Source organism: Pituophis catenifer, unplaced genomic scaffold (assembly GCF_029215685.1).
Source record: "Pituophis catenifer annectens isolate HBS135680 unplaced genomic scaffold, rPitCat1.0.hap2 SCAF_1, whole genome shotgun sequence".
NCBI classification, from domain to species: Eukaryota; Metazoa; Chordata; class Lepidosauria; order Squamata; family Colubridae; genus Pituophis; species Pituophis catenifer.
The window spans coordinates 118,237,475-118,256,267 of NW_027256881.1; the positions used below are offsets into that span (position 1 = coordinate 118,237,475).

The window sequence follows — 18,793 nt, forward strand, 5'->3', positions numbered from 1 at the left end:
ATACAGGAATACAGTTTTAATTATACTTTTGACATTAAGACGACAAAATTCAATCTGTATGTTTTTTAAAAATTTGCACATTTCAAAAAGGCAGCATTGCTTATATTTAACGAAAATCTTAAGAAACAGGGATCCAACACTGTTATACTTTAATGCATGTATCCTGCAAGCTTGCAGACAGGAGACTACCCAATCACAGTTGGCATACAGCAGTCAGTGCTGGTAGGATGGGAGCAACAAATACACAAAAGCTTTATTTGCAATTATTTTTTTGTTTCTGTGCATCAACAAAAGATATGCAAGTATTCTCAGCACAGGCCCACGAAATCTTTGTTGGTGCATGTTGCTGTTCACTGAATTCCAGTAATTGACAACACGCTGGACAGTTGAAGTTTTCTAAAAGCTGCATTCAAATTATTTTAACAGAAGATGGTGCCAAAAGCAGAAATTTCTGGAGTGAGGGAAAATATTCCTATTACCTGGGAGCCTATTTACTTTTTCTACTAGATTATGGGTTTCAGTTTGCATTGCACAGTTAACCCAGGCTAATGCTACTTTTTTCTGAACTTCTATAAACCAGCAGCAGATTACCAGTCAGGCAATAAGTCTCACTTCAATAAGCAACTATTACTTCCTGATTTTTTAACTGCAGTCAAGGTCTTTATGTCCATTTTATACTACATAGCTGCAATCCAGGGGTGAAATCCAGCAGGTTCTGACAGGTTCTGGAGAACCAGTAGCGGAAATTTTGAGTTTGGAGAAACTGCAAAAATTGGGAATGGGGATTTTGCAGTATCCTTCCCCCAGGAGTGGGGAGGGAATGGGGATTTTGCAGTATCCTTCTCCCAGGAGTCGGGTGGGAATGGGGACGCCCACTAAACCACGCCCACCAAGCCACACCACGCCCACCAAGCCACGCCCACAGAACCGGTATTTTTTAAAAATGGATTTCACCACTGCTGCAATCTGAGTGTGAGGGGCAGAAAGAGTAAAAATAAGAAAAAATAATCAGGAAGAAGTATGTAGAATGGGCCCTGACAGTACAGTCAGCATGGGGACATGTTTAATCCTCTTTTCCATGGCCACACTACAGGGATGACTTGGAGCACCTGGTTTAAGACAAAAACCACATGGGATAGGTGGGTAGGACTACCTATGTATTGTTTATCTCTCAACCACCACCGATATTACTACTCCTTCCCCTCTTACTTTACAGTTAGTTCTCGATATACGATCAGAATTCCCATTGCTAAGCAGGATAGTTTTTAAGTGAGTCATGTCCAACTTTACAACCTTTTTTGCCATGCCTGCTAACCAAATCACTGCGGTTGTTAAAATGAATCATGCGGACATTAAGCAAATACAGCTTTTCCCTTTTGACTTTGCTTGTTGGAAACTGGCTGGGAAGGTCGCAAATGGGAGTTCATATGATCCTGGGATGCTGAAGTGAACCACTGTAAATCCAACCAATTGCTATGCACCCAAATTTTGATTACATGACCATGGGAATGCTGTAACCGTTGTTAAGTACGAGGAGCAGTTGTAAATCACTTTATTTGGTGAATTTGTAGCTTCAAATGATTTGGTAAACAAATGGTTGTAAATTGAGGACTACCTGTAGTTTAGCATATCATACAAACAATCCTTGAGCTTGTGGGAGAAAAGTGCTAACACACCCACACAAGCTCTTTCCTGCTCTTAATCCAAACTAGTCTCACAAATAAGCCCAATCACACAGATTACCATTTTATCACATCTCTGCTCTTTTCTCCTACAAGGTCTTTTTGATTTGGGGAAGGATAATTAAACTCTATATATTAAGAGTGCTAGAATTATGACTTTGATAGATCTATGTTTACTCACTAGGAGGCCCTGTGACTTTGGAAAAAAATCTTCCTAGCTCTGGCAACATCTTCCGAGTCCTTTTCATTAATAGACTTCAACTTTTAGACATGTTAACTCCTTCCCTGGGAATACTTCCTGGGTCAGAGGCGAAGAGAGGAAGAAGCAAGAGAGCAGTGAGATTCTTGTGCAAATATTAACATGCTTAGAAGCAGGGGTGAAATCTAGTAGGTTCTAACAGGTTCTGGAGAACCGGTAGCGGAAATTTTGAGCAGTTTGGAGAACCGACAAATACCACCTCTGGCTGGCCCCTGAGTGGGGTAGGAATGGAGATTTTGCAATATCCTTCCCCTGCCACACCCACAGAACTGGTGGGGGGAAATTTTGAATTTCACCCCTGCAAGTTAGAAGGTTTTCCTTCAGTAGATTCCCACAGTGAAATTATTGGTAGGAATTTTCACGAAGGCTGGGAGAAAAATAAGATGAAAGCTCCTATCTGTAAAGGGCTTTTTAAATCCGTTCTGAAATTATAGGAAGGTCATATTTAAAATAGTGTTTCTCTGCCCTAGACAAGCCGGATACACATTTTTTTTTTTTTTTGGTCTTTGCAATGTTTAAATTTTCCTGTGTTTTACGTGAAAGACTTTATCCACAGGAATGAAACCCCTCAAGTCGAATGATTCCCTCCTACCAGTAATTGCTCCAAATACTGAAGTAAACATGGACGAAATGCTTACCTTCATTCTCAGAGGTATGCAACTCCATGCGAAGAACAACAAAAAAAATGGAAGGGGGATGAAGTGAGATAATAAATAATGGAAAGCAGGAAACATGCAAGCAGAATACATTTTTATCTCATTTTACATTCGCAAGAATTTTGCTGATGTATCATTAGGATAAACGAGGATTCCCTGCCCAACCTTTCATTTGGAATATCATACCTGAGCCAGGTTTTAGTACTTATTTTAAAACATTTAAATACTGTACTCTCTTAACAGTTCTGAATCCTATTTTTCCAACACTTTATTCAGTACACTGTATTAGAAGAGATATCAAGAGAAATGGCAATAACAAAACTGTAAGAGTATGTTGGGAGGCTGGTATGCAAATGGTAGCAATTTGCTACTTTGCTGTATTTTCTCATAATAACCTAGGGAAATTAATTACGGGTCCTTATAGTCAAGCTTGAAAAGAAGCTGAATTAATGTAGTTTGCCTGGTGTGATTCAAGGCTGTGCTTGACTTTAGCTCAAGTCTCTGAGGTCCACTTTCTGTGTTAAATAAGAATACAGCTAAATTCCAATTTTTAAGCAGTGGTAGGCACTCTATAAACATTAGCATAGTTATCTGCTGAAGAGACACTAACTTTGGCTCCTTGGAAGTCTTATCTCGCAGCCATATTTTGAAAAACAAAACCTTAAAATTAATTAAAAGTGTTTAAATAAAATACACAATAAAAATTGTTAGATTTTTATGCATAGAAAACAGATTTAAAGGAAGTTTTTTTTCCCCTTAGACTTAAGCAATATGCAGTTTGTAAGCTTAATACACAGCTGGGAGAAGTACAAACCGTAAACAAATTAAAGAAGCCACAACCCCACCGAGGCTAAGCTGATGTAGCCAGCACTGGATCCAGTACCAAAGACCTCTCATTCCTTAACAATTTTCTACAAGCGAAAAACCATGTTGCCATATGCAGTAGAAGTTTTCACTCTTTATTTCTTACAGATGAGCTCGCCAGGTTTTTATCCTTACATATATTGTCTTGCATATCTGATGATATATTTGTAGAATCGTTTTTAGTCTCACATGAATCTTTTTCTATATCTTCCAAATGTTTACAGTCTTGGCTAACGTTTTCCTTGTTTTTGCCTTTATGTTTTTTTAAATGAGAAATAGTCTCCTTCTGATTCAAAGGCTCAACTATGTCCATTTTAGAGTTGTGACATTCAGCACTACTATTTTTTACCATACTGCTCTGCTTAACAACTTCAGGGGAGCTGCTTTTCTTACTCTGATCACTATCTGTACCATTTTTAATATGCTCTGTCTTTTTCTCATCATTTGTTTTATTCCTCGAGTTACAAATTTCAGATACGTTCTTGAGATCTTTTGTCTTTTTGTGTTTACAAGTAGAGCTGTTGCGAAGGGAAACTGGTGAAGCCAGCTTTTTACTTGGTTTGCTTTCTTCCGACTTCTGTTTCCTAGGTGGCCCCCATATGAAATGGTCAGAAGGTGTGTAGTGCTGTTGAGCAAACCGTAGAAGTTTTCTCCTCTCTCTTCGATCTCTAATGGTATACACAAAATATTCCAGAGCGCTCTGTTTAATGTTGGGAATGGTGTCTTCCACCAGAGCTTCATGCAGAATCAATTTCACAAGAGGAGGCTTGAAACTCTCATAACCAAGTTCACCAAGACTCTTCAGAATCCGGGTGATTCTCAGATAATTATGTTGGGATCTGCAAAGAGAGATACATCGAATTCAAAATCTCAAAATGTAGTTGAAAAATCATCACTACTTGTACCCTTGATGAAAGAAAGATTGGATGTCAAGTATCAGATGAAAGGTCTTCTATATAAGTTGCAATCATCTGTTATATGTTATGGAATATAAATCTGACAAAAGTAGCATTCCTCTTCTCTGATTGATTGATGGTCAGAGACCAATAAACAACAAAAAGAGAACTCGGAACCACATGATAAATCGGATCTGAAACAATTAGTACTAAAAAGGGAATATCAGGTGAATTTTTGCAAGCTATGGCTATTGTTAAAAAGTTGGCAATCTTTTCAGTGGTTGCTATATTTGGTCTTGCAGAGGGAAATCAGAAAGCTATTAGTCGAATGACTAAGATTTCTGACAATCAGTTTTTTGCCATATGCTATGAGTGACTGAACAGACAATTTAAAGAATATAAGTCAGTGACTCAACCTCTGTGTCTGAACATACACAAATATGGTTATCATACGGAAGACTAATATATCTGCCTAATAAGCAATGCATCAATAGGCCAATATAAAAAAAAACCTGCTCCTGTGAGGAACACGTAAGATATTATAAAAATATCTAAGGATTGTCCAAGAGGGATCAGCAATTGCATGATAATGAAAATGAGTAAATGTAGCTCTGTCATTTTGAAGACCCAAATGCCAAATTCTCCATAATCAAAACCTTGATGGTCCAAAGAATGATATACAATATACCAAATCAGAGTCAGGGTGCCTGCTTACAGATGGTCTCTGTATAACATTATTTTCAATGAGAAACTGACATGGCATTTTCTTAAGCAGGCTCCAAGTGAGATACATACATACCATTTAAGAGCTTTTGAGGTTGAGAGAGGAACACAAAGAACAGTTTTTAGAAGTCTAGACTGAATAGCTCCCAAGAGAGAGGGGTAAACCCATACTTGGGCACCATATATCAGCAAGCCCACAATCTTGGATTTATATAATTTAATGGCTGCACGAATGCAATTATTGATTTGATGGTTTGTATATTTAAGAGTCCCACTAGGGGTCTGGGGGGGGGGGGGTTCTTATTCAGCATTCATGTAATTGATTATTCCAACAGTGAAAAGTTAGAAATGAATGCTTAAATAGTAACATACCAAGTCCTTAATTTTATATTTTATAAATGGAGAAATAAGATAATTAATTGAAGTAATGCTAAGAAATTAGGATTTGAAGGGCGAATGGTGATACTGTTTATATATTAAGTATTAAGAAGAGATTAAGATAAGAGAAAAAATAGAGAAAAAAAATATTACAGCAGAAAATGAAATATGTAAATTGTATCTGGAAAAAACAAAAAAGATTGGAATAGATTATTAAAATCAATATATAATTATGTTATAAGTTGTAAAAGATGTGACCCGGTCAATACTCTGTTCATAAAATATGTATGTAAAAGAAAAATTTAATAAAACTTGTCTAAAAAAAACCCCCAAGTCCTTAATTTGGTAAATGCTCTATTATTAATTATTAATTGAGACCAAAACTTATTTTTGAATAGTTGATTTCAAGTGATATCCTAAAGCCGAATGTCACAGTGCTGCTAAGCATCTATAGAGCTAGTATGTGTCATAAATTGGGATGGCTGCATGATCTACATTATTGTTTCTTGTAAATAAGAATAGAAATTGATCATTGGGCAAGAGCTGGAGGACAAAAATGTAGCTCAGTGAAGGCCATGACTATGGTATGAATACAGAAGTTAAACAACAAAGTGTATAGATAGAAGCAGGTGAGGTCCAGGTTTTGTAACATTTAGCTGACAAATAGTTTATTCCTTCTAATTTTTATGCTACTGCTGAGTCAAGGACAACATTTGACTTTATTCTTCCTAAAAGAATGTGGAGAAAATTAGCACAATTGATTCATGCATTCCGTCTGAAAGGTTATCACCTTTTGAACCTGCCTTCCAACATTTCTTTATCTTAGGAACAGCCAATGATGCATAGACAAGCAAAGGTTATAATAACGACATCACTGTTCAAGCCAAATATCATTATTAATAAATGACTCCATTATGGAAATAGTCCCATGTTTCCCAGAAGTGCCTTTCTATTCTCATACAGATATATAATATATATCAGTGCTATATTTATTGTATTCTACATCTTGATAAAACTGATATTACATCTTTTTTTCTACTTTATCTCTTTTTTTAATGTGTGAGTGAATGTTACTAAATGAAAAGAAGTATATTGGATTCAGAAAAAAAGGTGTGGAAACAAGATAAATCTTGCCTATTATGTATACTTCTCCTGCCTTTGATATAATTGAGCATCTTCATACATGTATTCCTTGACTTACAACTTTTTAAAGTTCTAACGTTGGAGCTACTTGCAACCTGGATTTGAAGTTTGAAGAGTTGTGTTACCCCCATGGTCAAGTGACCAAATTTTGGTCATTAAGTAACATGTCCACATTTATGTTCATTTGTAGCATTCCAGTCACATTACTACATTTTTGCCAAAAATTCAGCACTTACATCCAGTTTTCAGCAAAACTGTGTCCATAGTGAATCAGTGGTTTGCTTAATAACCACCACAAAAAAGTAAAATTGAGTTGATCACATGACCACCCTATTTTACAACCATCACAACTTATGACCAAGAGGGAAGCAAAAAATGGTAACTGCTTAGAAAAACAAATCTGGAAAGAATTGTCTGGTTTTCAGTTCTCAAGCATTTCCTGAAGACGTAACTTACTCATTCAAGTGTTGGAATCTTTCTTGCCAGTTAGCAGCTCGTGCTACATTCCCCGTTTTATCAATTAATTTTATCCCGAAAAACTCCAGCATCATTTTGTAAGCTAACAGGAATCTTCGAATCGCTTCTTTTGTTTTTTTGAACTCCTGTAACAGATTTTTTTTACAAGAATGCACAAACATCAAGAGCATTAAATATACAAAATGATTCTAGTTTAAATGTTTAAATATTAGCATTACATTATGAATTAGATGCCTTACCTCAATTTCACAGGTTGTTAATTCTTTTGCATAGAAATTCAGTCCTTGCTCTCTGAGTGGAAACAACCTACATTCAAAACAGATGTACACATTTTTCTGAAACTGAAATGGCTTTAACTTTAGTTAAACTTTAACTAAAGTAAACTAGTTAACTTTAGTTTACTAAAAAGAAATTAAAAAATAAAAGATACTAACCATTGTATGTAAGTGTGATTGTGTTCCAACTTTTCATAATCTCCTTTCCATTTATTCAGGACCTCTTCAATATAAACCCCTATAAATATACCAAGGAACATAACTTTCTAAATACCATTCAGGAATGAAGCGTAAATATAAGTTAAAGTAAAAATCTAAAAAAAGCAATTTTTTAGATTAGTACTTATTGCTAAAATGAATACATTTTTTCAATGGTTGAAGGATAAGGAAATATATGAAGTTAACTGTTGCCAAAGATCAAACAGTAAGTCCTTTGCCTTTCTTTACCGGTTGAAGACCTCTAAGGTCTCTTCCATCTTCTATGATTATATGATTCTAAGTACATAGACTGTCAGTGATGCAAAGCTAACTTCAGAATCATGGTGTCACAAAAATCTTCAAAAGGGCATGAGATTTCCTGAGACTTCTAGAGAACCTAAGCTGAATCACACTGGAAGGATTTTCGATCTCTTTCCTCCATTAAGTAGGACATCAAATCCTCACTGCAGACACATACATTGATGTTCTAAGTCTTAAACTCAGGGTAATGCCCCAAGGATGTATTTTGGGGGAGAAAATCATGATGAGAACCCTGGCAAACAAGGTGAAGGAGAAATAAACTCAACTTAGTATGCCTTACTTCTATGTCAATATGCACAAGATAGAGCTATAAAGTTAAATGCAAAGTGGAGCTACTTTGGGCCATCTGATTTATATAGATCTGAAAATGAACTATGTATAAAAGATACATTGATCATGGTACTGATTACTTACCATCAGGTTTAAAGGGAATTTTGTTCTTATAAAAGCGGAGGTTGCACAAATCATTCTGGTATCTCAGTTCTTTAAAGTTCTGCTGAGCAGAAAGGAAAACAAATGCAAAAATACTCCATAAGAAATAATCTTGAACTGAAATTATTACAGGTATGGTTTTACATAATCCAAAATACAATTTTGCTAGACTAGTCTAGAAACAAGATAGATGGATAAAATGTAACAAGGTAAAATGGATTAAACATTTTAGGAAATTTATCGATATCACAGAGATATCATAGATAAACCAATACAATATAGTAATAGTAAATGTATAATATGAGTTACTAATAGAACAAATATTTGTGGCTCAGGGTTGAACTGTGGGTTCCTTGGTGCTCTCTGAGCTTGGTTATTTTCTTATAGTGCTAGAAGGGAGAGGGGTTTGCTTTCCATTTATATGCTTGTAGCATGTCCTCTCTGTTGGTGGGTATGCTTTTGATACAGGGTGTTGATCAGGGTATTTACTGCTTGATTGTTGGTCTAGTATTAATCTTAGAATATAGTATGAGTTATTAGGCTACCATCCTATAGTCCCTTATTTAGAAGTGAGTCTCACTGAGTTGAGCAAGACTGATTTTTGAATAGTCACTTATAGTGTAAAATTGCCCTGTTCAGCTTTAAATATAATCTCTTAAACAATCTCAGAAACATAAGAGTATATCTATGTGGTTGCTAGGAGTTGAAAACAATATGATGACACATAATCAATCAATCTTAAACATGTTCAGAGAATAAAGAAAACCACTGAAGTTAAAGAAAGCTTGCTTTCAAGTAAGCATATATTTCAAAAAGCTGATACCTAAAATAAATGGTAAAGTGATTACGAGCTCTTTTCAGCCTTTTTTTGTTTTTTTTTAGTTTGTCCTTTTTTGGATTTCCATATGATATGTAACAGAGGTAAATTTGTAATTGCACTTTAAGGCCTATGTTATATAGTTCATTTCATTTCTTAATTTTAAATCTTGGGCTTTTCTGCAACAAACCTTTTTTTTAATCAACATGGAAGCTATAGTAAACTTTTGTAATACAAAACCTAAGAAATTTTAACTGTTCCCCAGTTGAGTTCTCTATACAGGTATCATTAAGAAAAACAATTAATTAATAAACATTTGAAATCAAATATAGTTGTATATTAATAACATCTATCAAAATGGCAATTATGGGAGCCGGCAAAATTCACCAATATCTCCCATTATCCATTTTCCAAGGCCACTATAATTTTTTTCTAAAAAATTAAGAGTCTCCCACGGAACTGCAATGGGATTTAAGTTTAATATTGCTTTATTTTAATAAAAGCTCCCAGAATACAAAATGTTCTTACTGGATATTGATGACGATATTTATATAAGTCTCTTGCAGCATAAAAACTTCTCTTTGGTTTAGCTGTCACATCAACTGAATCATCCCCCTGAAAGAGCAAAAAAATCTGAGTGAGAAGCAGCAGAATGAGCATAACCATTTAATTTAAATCCTCCTACCAGGTAATCTTCAATTTACAACCACAATTGGGACTAGAATTTCCATTGCTAAGCAAGATGGTTAAGTGAGTCGAACCTGATTTTATGACCCTTTTTTTGCCATGATTGTTAAGAAAATGCTGCCGCTGTTGAGTGAATCACATGGTGACTTGTTGATTTTGCTTGAATCTTATCTAGTCTTTCCCAGGTGAAAGCTGCCAATCTGGGGAGATTCCCCTGAAATAGGCATAGAACAGTAAAGTAGCTAGACAATCAGACATGAGGGTCTGTTTGTGCCTGACATGAATCCAGTTTTTATATCAACCTAGTTTGTATATAAACAAAGGTATAGATGTAAGTTATAAGTTTTATTGTGGTGTTCCTACTTTTTGAAACAATTGTCATTATGGAAATCAGAGGACCTGAATATATCTAATTAATGTAGGAACTATCACATATAGTCATATACACTGTCATATAATTTTCATATAACTGTGACTTTGCCGGCAGTCCTGTAAACTCCTGTGATGATTAAGTCGGAACAACTATGATATATAAATAAGCACCAATTTTTGAGTACTCACCAACCAACTATAATTAAAAGAATGAAACCATTCTGTATTACAAATTAACATGACATATTTCTTCATTAGCAAAATTAAAAAACATGTAAGAATTATGTAGCATTCTTATGGTCTTAGCTCCAGTTTGGAGTTTTGAAAATATTTGATAAAGTTGTTTTTTGTCTCAACTCTTTTTCTAGAATATTAAGATACTTAGAATTCTTCTCTATAATCTGCTAGTTACTAATATTTTTTCTTCAATTGAGATGGGGGGATTTTAATGGGGTTACCCAAGGGAACACCTTTTTCCAAAAGTCTCTACCCATCCAACTTGATCTATTGGAATGGGCATGCTGCAGATCCCATTAGCCAAAGGGCTGCAGGGACCAGAAGATGAGTTTTTTCGACAGTGGTCCCTATTCTATGAAACATCCTTTCTTTAGAGATTAGAATGGCCCCAACCTTGTCAGCCTTTCGTAAGTTTCTAATAACCTGCCTATGTTCCTGAGCCTGAGGTGCTGAATATATCAAGGGCCCCTCTGTTTCCTAGCTTTATTGCTAACTGGTCAAATATCTTGGCTGCTATGTATATTTATTTTGGATTTTATTTTATGTTGTTTTATTGTTTTAAAATGTTTTTAGTATTTTAATGGTAATATATTTTTTTGAATTGTAAGCCATCCAGAGACATTGACTGAGGTGAGCAGCTATAGAAATTGATCAACTGAATGAACGACAGAAAAAATGACAGAATGACTGACTGACTGACTGACTGACTGACTGACTGAATGAATGAAGTGACCGTTTCCGGTCCTGAAGCAGCATAGGAAAGCTAACTAAGACACTGACTGAGGTGAGCAACTATAGAAATTGAACGAATGACAAAAAGAATGACAAAATGACTGACTGACTGACTGACTGAAGTGACCATTTCTGGTCCTGAAGCAGCATAGGAAAGCTAACTAAGACACTGACTGAGGTGAGCAACTATAGAAATCGAACGAATGACAAAAAGAATGACAAAATGACTGACTGAATGAATGAATGAAGTGACCATTTCTGGTCCTGAAGCAGCATAGGAAAGCTAACTAAGACACTGACTGAGGTGAGCAACTATAGAAATTGAACGAATGACAAAAAGAATGACAAAATGGCTGACTGACTGACTGACTGACTGACTGAAGTGACCATTTCTGGTCCTGAAGCAGCATAGTAAAGCTAACTAAAGTAATTGTTCATGGATAGTCAAATGCTACAATTTACATCAACTTAAAGGAGCTTTGTGATCTGTGTGAGTCCAAATGGTGTCATTCAATACCTTCCCATAACTAAGGTATTCTAGACACTCTAAGTACCTCATAACATGGAAATATGACAGAACTGATGCTATCAAATGGAATACAGGTTGTCCTCGACTTATAACAGTTCACTTAATTACCTTTCAAAGTTACAATGGCACTGAAAAAAGTGACTTATTTTCCCACCGTTCCAGCATCCCCATGGTCACGTGATCAAAATTCAGATGCTTGGAAACCAACTCATATTTAAGGCAGTTGTAGTGTTCCGGGGTCACCTTTTGCGACCTTCTGACAAGCAAAGTCAATGGGGAAGCCAGATTCACTTAACGTCTGTGTTGCTAACCTAACTGCAGTGATTCACTTAACAATTTTGGCAAGAAAGGTTGTAAAATAGGGCAAAACTCTTTTAACAACACTTGTCTCACTTAGCAACATAAAGATTAGATTCAATTGTGGTGGTAAGTTGAGGACTAAATGAACCAATAGCTGCAACTGAAAACAATTATTATCCATGGAAAAATCATACATTAATAATAACTTATAAGATAGGATATATTTATTTATTTAATATGTATGCTGCCTATCTCACCGCAGATGAAAGATTCAATTTTTTTTTTCTGCTGATGTTTGGTTTGTGTCAATAGAGCAGCTACTCTTTCTTTGTTCTGGAGGTTTGGCGATCCTTCAGAATGGATCTTAGAAAGTATGAGGTGATCTACAAAGAGTTCAGGAGAAGAAATCATATTGTGCAGTTACATCGTAACTGCAGGGATATCTCAAACTCGTGCCCTGTGATCCGGATGCATCCTGTGCTGGCCACGCCCACCCCTGGTTTAGCGAAGGGGGAAAAAGTCACAACACGACACATGATGACAACGTGACACTGTGAGTTTGACATCCCTGTCGTATTGGAATAAATTTAACTAAAAAGCTAAGTTTGCAAAACTGTATCTCAGTTTAAAAAACAGATAAAGTTAAGATCAGTAGGAGATAAGAGAGTTTTTTGTGCCAGGCAATGGCTAGAGAACAGCTAGACTTCTGCAAAACAATATTCAAATATATAGAATTGGCTGTGAAATCTCAGAGCAATCTTCGGAATGTCACCATGTGCCATATCAGCAGACACTAATAATCATGCCTCATAGTCTGAGCAATACTTCAAAAGTGTTGGAACTGTTCACATGCAGAGAACTACGATGAAAATAACTTCTAAACCTTTTTTCTGCACACTAAAGGAGACAGGCTTCCACGGGAGAAAACTTCACAAAATTCAACACAATACACTTTAAAATAGCAGTGTAAAATTGAATATTACAAGTCAAAGCTTGAAACACACACTCATTTCTGGAGGAGGGTGAAAGCAGTTTTAGAGAGAAATCTAATGCCTGAACCTTGAAACACAGAACTGCAATATACCTCGGTGCAACTGTTCCCCTACTCAAAGCTAACTTGAATAAACTGTCACATAAAACATAAAACAACAGTAGAAGTAGTTTTATTGTGAACAGGTAGTTCACAAAGGAGCATTTCATTTCCTTATTATACTGGGGACCTTGTTTTATCATGTACAGTACGTTTTGAGTGTAAGACTGAGACACCAGACCAAAACATTAACTATAGCAATTCCAAACCAATTCAAATGTTCAAAATTTTTGCACTGTTCATTTCCTATTCTATTAACACACACATACACAGACACACACAATTATCTGTAACTCCATATCAATTTTTGTAATCACGTGCTTGGGATCACCAAATATTTTCTTTACAGTATCTATAAAACAGGGGTGTCAAATTCAAGGCCCGGGGCCGGATCGGACTCATGGGGTACTTAGATCTGGCCTGTGGGACCGCCCTGGAAACAGCGAAGGACCGGCCCGTGATGCTTCTGCCAGTGAAAACAGAGTTTGGGAGCCCGTTTTTGCTGGCAGAGCACTCAGGCCACCACAGATGCCCCTGACACATGACGTTGAGCTGGCCACGCCCACCTTGGCAACGCCCACCCTGGCCCCCAAGTCAAACACAACCCTGATGCAGCCCTCAATGAAATGAAGGCACCCCTGCTATAGAATAACACTTTAAAAATAGGTGTTTTTTTGGTATTTTTGAGAACCTGCTTAAATATTTGATGCCACTGCAATCTCCTGGACTCAGCTGATACAGTCAGGATTGATCAGGAGACCACTAAAAAGTAGCAAGGTTGTAGGCTAGATTGCAAAAATTAAAAACCTATCCCAGAAAAAAACCAATGGGAACCAAATTATGTACAGTTGCCAAGAAAATTACATTGATGTGGCTATGAACTTGCCAGTGGAATTTGGTTTGAAGTAACTTTTCTTCTTAACAAGAATGATGTTGCCTATATTTTATCTAGCAAGAAGAAAAGATCCCTAAACAAAATAATGTACCATAAATGTTCTAGTGACAGAATCCATATCTTTGCCTATCTTTCATACTGAGCATGTGGGACTGATGATGACACAATCAAATTTGGTTTCCTAAACTACAGGTAGTCCTCAACCATGGGTGGGTTCTACCTACCTTTACTACCAGTTTGCAATGGGGCCGTGCGCATGCACTTGCTTTGCTCACACTCATGCTTTTCTGCACATGCGCAGAAGCATTTTGATGACGGGGTTGGTGGACGGAGCCTCCCGCCAGTTTTACTGCTGGTTCTATAGAACCGGTGCGAACTGGGGGCAACCTACCACTGTCCTTAACTTACAACCATTTGTTTAGTGACCATTTGAAGTTACTATGGCACTGAAAAAAGTGACTTATGACCATTCTTCACACTTACGACTGTTGCAGCATAACTGTAGTTAGATGACCAAAATTCAGACACTTGGTAACTGGTTCATAAGTTGTGGTGTCCCAGGGTCATGTTCTTTGTTCTGCAACCTTCTGACAGGCAAAGTCAATGGGGAAGCCAGATTCACTTAACAATTGTGTCACTAATTTAGCTGCAGTGATTCACTTAACAACTGTGGCAAGAAAGGTCATAAAATGGGGCAAAACTCTTTTAACTGTCATGCTTAGCCATAGAAATTTTGGGCTCAATTGCAGTCATAAATCAAGGACTACCTATATTAGCAATTCTGATGGCTTCAAGACATTAATTAAATCAGATGTGCATGTGTGTGTGTGCATGTGTGTGTGCATGTGTATGTGTATGTAAGTCAAGTTTGTCTGGTGACTTAAACTGACACTAATCCAATAAATACTTTGAGTGAAATATTTGTAAATATTAAATCTACTTGAATGAAGACTTTAAATGATAAAAAGAACTATTTATGTTCAAGAAAGAATATGCAACATCAAGGTTGATGTTTTCTGATGTTAGTAACATTCACATAGACTTCAGCTGGGATTTGGTTCAGAGCTGCAGATCAGAAAATAATAAGCACCCTTACAGTGCAATCCTACATACAGTATATCTATTCAGAAATCAGTCACATTGTTTTCAAGAAGGCTTACTCCCACGTAAGTGCACACAGGCTGGCATCCAGCCTGTTTTAGTGGCTCTTCTTTTCATTAGTCATACTTCTATTCTTAACCACATTGTATTAGATAAAGCACTTTAATCATTATCCATCATTTTTAAAGATTGGAGCCTCCCAGAGATCCAGAATAAAGCTGAGAGATTTGCATCTCTGCATTTCAACAATATTCATCTAGTCAGGAACTTTACCCAACTTACATAAGAAGATACCCAGGCAAACGAATACAACTGCATTGTTAATGTATTGTGTATTGTATTGCATTACATTCTTACTATTTCTGTAACAGTTTTATTAGTCTTCCTTTATAATTAACGTAACACTAATTATTTTTCTCATTATCTAGTGTTGGGCAACATTGAATTAAAATAACTAATGATCTATCTGTCTATCTCAAACACCTTGGAATGAAGACTTTTATGTATGTGTTTAGCTCTTTCTTGAGGATGCATCTTTTAAGGAATATAGCTATTACTAAAGACATAGGTAATGCCAATGTTTAGCTATAAACTGTGTTTTATTTTCTCAGAATCTCTGGGCAGTGGTTATTTTCAGTGGCCAGGTTTCTACTAGCATCCTGCCCCTTACAAACTAGTATGTGGTAAATGAAATAAATGATTGAGGTTTACAACAATATGATTTTAGGACCATTAACATTATGCAAATGGATTTAAAATGATTACTGAAATACAAGTGTGTGCCAGGAGAGAAAATTATAATGCCAGACTAAGTTTTGCCTGAATAATCCCAAAGTCCTTGAGCCTAATGCAAATAGAGTTCTACAGATTATTTGTAGATTAACTCAAATCAAATGCAAGTTGAGTTCAAATCTTGAAGACTTTGTTGACTCATCTATGAAGTTTTCTCAATAGCAACTGTGTAGGTTGATATACATGTATATCCTGCCTTTCTACCCATGACCAAAAGGTGAACTATTTAAAGCATCTATAACATTTAAAAAAAAAGGACGCAGAAACTTAAATACACTGATGTTGTGAAGGAGAGCTAAGAAAAGTAGTTGCAAAATAATTCAGTGTAGAAGTTATATTTTCAAAATTACATTTTCTTTCACCAAAAATTCAAATTTAGAAATTACATTATAGTTTGAAAACTATGTATTATAATTTTAAAGTTTAATAAAACAAAAACCAAAGTAGATGTATAGAGAAGATAGAACTTCTGGAAAATAATTATTAAATAAAAACAGTGAAAAGTTTACAGTATTGCCTTTATAGAATGTTTTCTTTCCATATTTTAAGAGAAAATGGTACTCTGAATTCTATCAACACACAAAATAATACAGATTTATTACTATATATTTTGCCCTTTGCTAAATTTCATAAATGTTTTAATTAAACTTATACCGTATATCTCTAGTCAAAAGACATCATTTATGTGTATGTCCATTAAATGTAGCGGGACTTCCTGTTGGGATATATATAGGATTGCACTGCAAAAAACTTACTGGAATGATTTCAGAAAACAAATCCAGGCAGATGATTTCAATATGCAAACAGAATACACACACACACCACACATATGAGAATCTTGAATTTCGTGTGTGTGTGTGTGTGTGTGTGTGTGTGTGAGAGAGAGAGAGAGAGAGAGAGAGAGAGAGAATCTTGAATGTAAAGCTCTCTGAAATTTGCCCCTGTGTCCTAACTCCTATACTTTTACAGGAGTCATTCTATGGTAGCATACAGTACTATATTCAAATAGTCAAAATAGACAAAATTATTTTTTCTTTTAACATATTAAGATTGTGAATGGAAAACAGTATTGAAAGCTGACCTCTCGCTAGAGAGTTTCCCAGAAGAGAATAAAAATACATCCATTCTAATTTTTTTTTCTAAAGAAAAGAAACCATCATAGAATTTGATAAAAGCAGAAGGAGGGAACAGCAATATCTCTTGAAGGCTCTTCTATTAAGTGATTTTAGTTCTAGACAGTGAAACTCAAGTGGGATAGGCAAAAGCCTAGAAATGGTTGCTCTCAATGAGACCCTCAAGCAAATCTAGTTCTGAAACTGCATTTTGCCTTCACACACACCATTCTCTGAAGCAGAGGTTGCAGAGGGAAAGCACCTTGGATTAGGCATGCCTTGTGACTCTTAATGTTAACAATCATCACACAATTTTTTCAAGAGACACCACCAGGCCGGCTTGTTCATTCTGCTAAGGAGGAATGCAACAAACCCCAACCCAACCCCGCTCCACACAGCTCCTCTTTCCACAACCATGCGCAACAGGAAAGGAAAACCAAACCCAGACTTGGAATGACCAAGCTGGGGCAAGAGATGACAAACTAACCCCGCGCTCCCGATATTTTCCTCCACCTCGCCTACCCGTCGAGCCCGTTTTCTAACACGGCGGGGGGGGGGGGGAGATGCCATAGGCACGCCTAGCTTCCAAGTCACCAAAGCATGCAAATATTTAAAAGGGTTGCGGAGGGAGGCAGCGAAGGGGAAAAAAGGAGGGGGCGAAGGGGAAAAGGAGCCAGAATGGCTCGGGGTCGCTTTTGTAACCTTGGCTTCCACAAGCCTCCATCCGCACCGCCCGTTCCAGGAAAAGCGATGCTCAACCTTGGAAGAGAGCACAGCGTTGCCAAGGTGAGCGCCGACGGTCCCGTCCAAAAGGCGCCCAAGGAAGAGCTCCAGCGCGCCCCCCTCAGCCCGCCAACCTCCCCGGCAGAAGTTTGCAAGGGGTCCCAGGTTACCTGTTCGGGCCCGGGGGCTTCGCTCTCTCCCTGCTCCCTGCCCTCGGTTTCGTCTTCTTCGGCCACCCCGTCTCCTCCTTCCTTTTCCTCCTCCTTCTCCACCGCCACCACCTGCTCCTCCTCCTCTTCCTCGGCAGCCCCTTCGCGCTTCTCGGCGGCTTCCGGCCGGTCGCCTGCCGCAGGGAGCGGTTCTTCTGCCTGCTGCTGCTGCTGCTGTTGCCGCTGCCGGTCAGCCGCTGGGTCGTCGCCGTCGCTGCCACCGCCCGCCCGCTCCAACGGTGGTCCTTCTTCTTCCCCGCCGGGGTCCTGCAGCTCCGGCTCCGGCTCCGAATCCGTCTCCCAGGTCGAGTCACAGTCCTCCACCGTGGTGGGCTCCTTGAAGCTGACTCCGCTCAGCAAACTGCCCATTTCGGGGAAGCGCTGCGGGAGTCCGGAGACTCCCTTGCTTTTTTTTTTTTCCTCCCCTCCGGAGACGCAAAGGGGGCGCGCGTGGGGGTGTGGGGGAGAAAGCTCGGCCGGCTCGGAAGAACGCAGCTCCTGGAGGCCGGAGGGTGGGTAGGTGGGTGGCCGCGCCGGGACGCCACAGCCGAGCGGCAGAAAGCGACAAGGAGGTCGGGGTGGAGGAGGAGGGGGGGCGGTCAGACGCAGAAGGCAGAAGCGACAACAGCCAACGCGCTCTGCTCCTTCCTCCCTTCCTCCCTTCCTCAATCCCCAACCCGCAAACACGCGCGGGGGTGGGGGAGGAATCGAGAGGAGGAGCTGAATGCTCCGGGATTTCCACAGGAAATACTGAAGCCGGCCCTCCCTTGGCCGCTGCAGTAGCAGCGGCAGCAGCATTAGCAGCAGGTGCCGCCTGAAACCGAACGGAGCGTCTCGCCGCCAAGCAAGTGGCGGAGGTGCGAGGCGAGTTTGGCGACACGCGTGCAGTGCCC

At 38.1% G+C, this 18,793-nt stretch overlaps 1 protein-coding gene across 1 annotated transcript; it reads right to left on the reverse strand.

Annotated features, from left to right (window-relative positions):
• Window positions 1-3,446: 3,446 nt before the first annotated feature.
• On the reverse strand, window positions 3,447-18,269 carry OGFRL1 (opioid growth factor receptor like 1). Its single transcript, XM_070954621.1, has 7 exons — window positions 17,862-18,269; window positions 9,650-9,736; window positions 8,287-8,368; window positions 7,513-7,591; window positions 7,318-7,384; window positions 7,058-7,203; window positions 3,447-4,300 (listed from the first exon to the last, which is right to left on the reverse strand). The coding sequence occupies exons 1-7, from the start codon at window positions 18,267-18,269 to the stop codon at window positions 3,550-3,552; spliced, it is 1,620 nt and encodes a 539-aa protein (XP_070810722.1). The 3' UTR covers window positions 3,447-3,549.
• Window positions 18,270-18,793: the final 524 nt, after the last annotated feature.

What these genes read in the sequence shown, in the direction of transcription:
- OGFRL1 (XM_070954621.1), bottom strand. Translation starts at nt 18,269, where the DNA reads ATGGGCAGTTTGCTGAGCGGAGTCAGCTTCAAGGAGCCCACCACGGTG. An exon ending in AAGCCCCCGGGCCCGAACAG is followed by an intron (nt 9,737 to 17,861) that starts GTAACCTGGGAC and finishes TTGCTCTTTCAG; the next exon opens with GGGGATGATTCAGTTGATGT. An exon ending in AGATTCCAACACTTGAATGA is followed by an intron (nt 4,301 to 7,057) that starts GTAAGTTACGTC and finishes CTCTCTTTGCAG; the next exon opens with ATCCCAACATAATTATCTGA.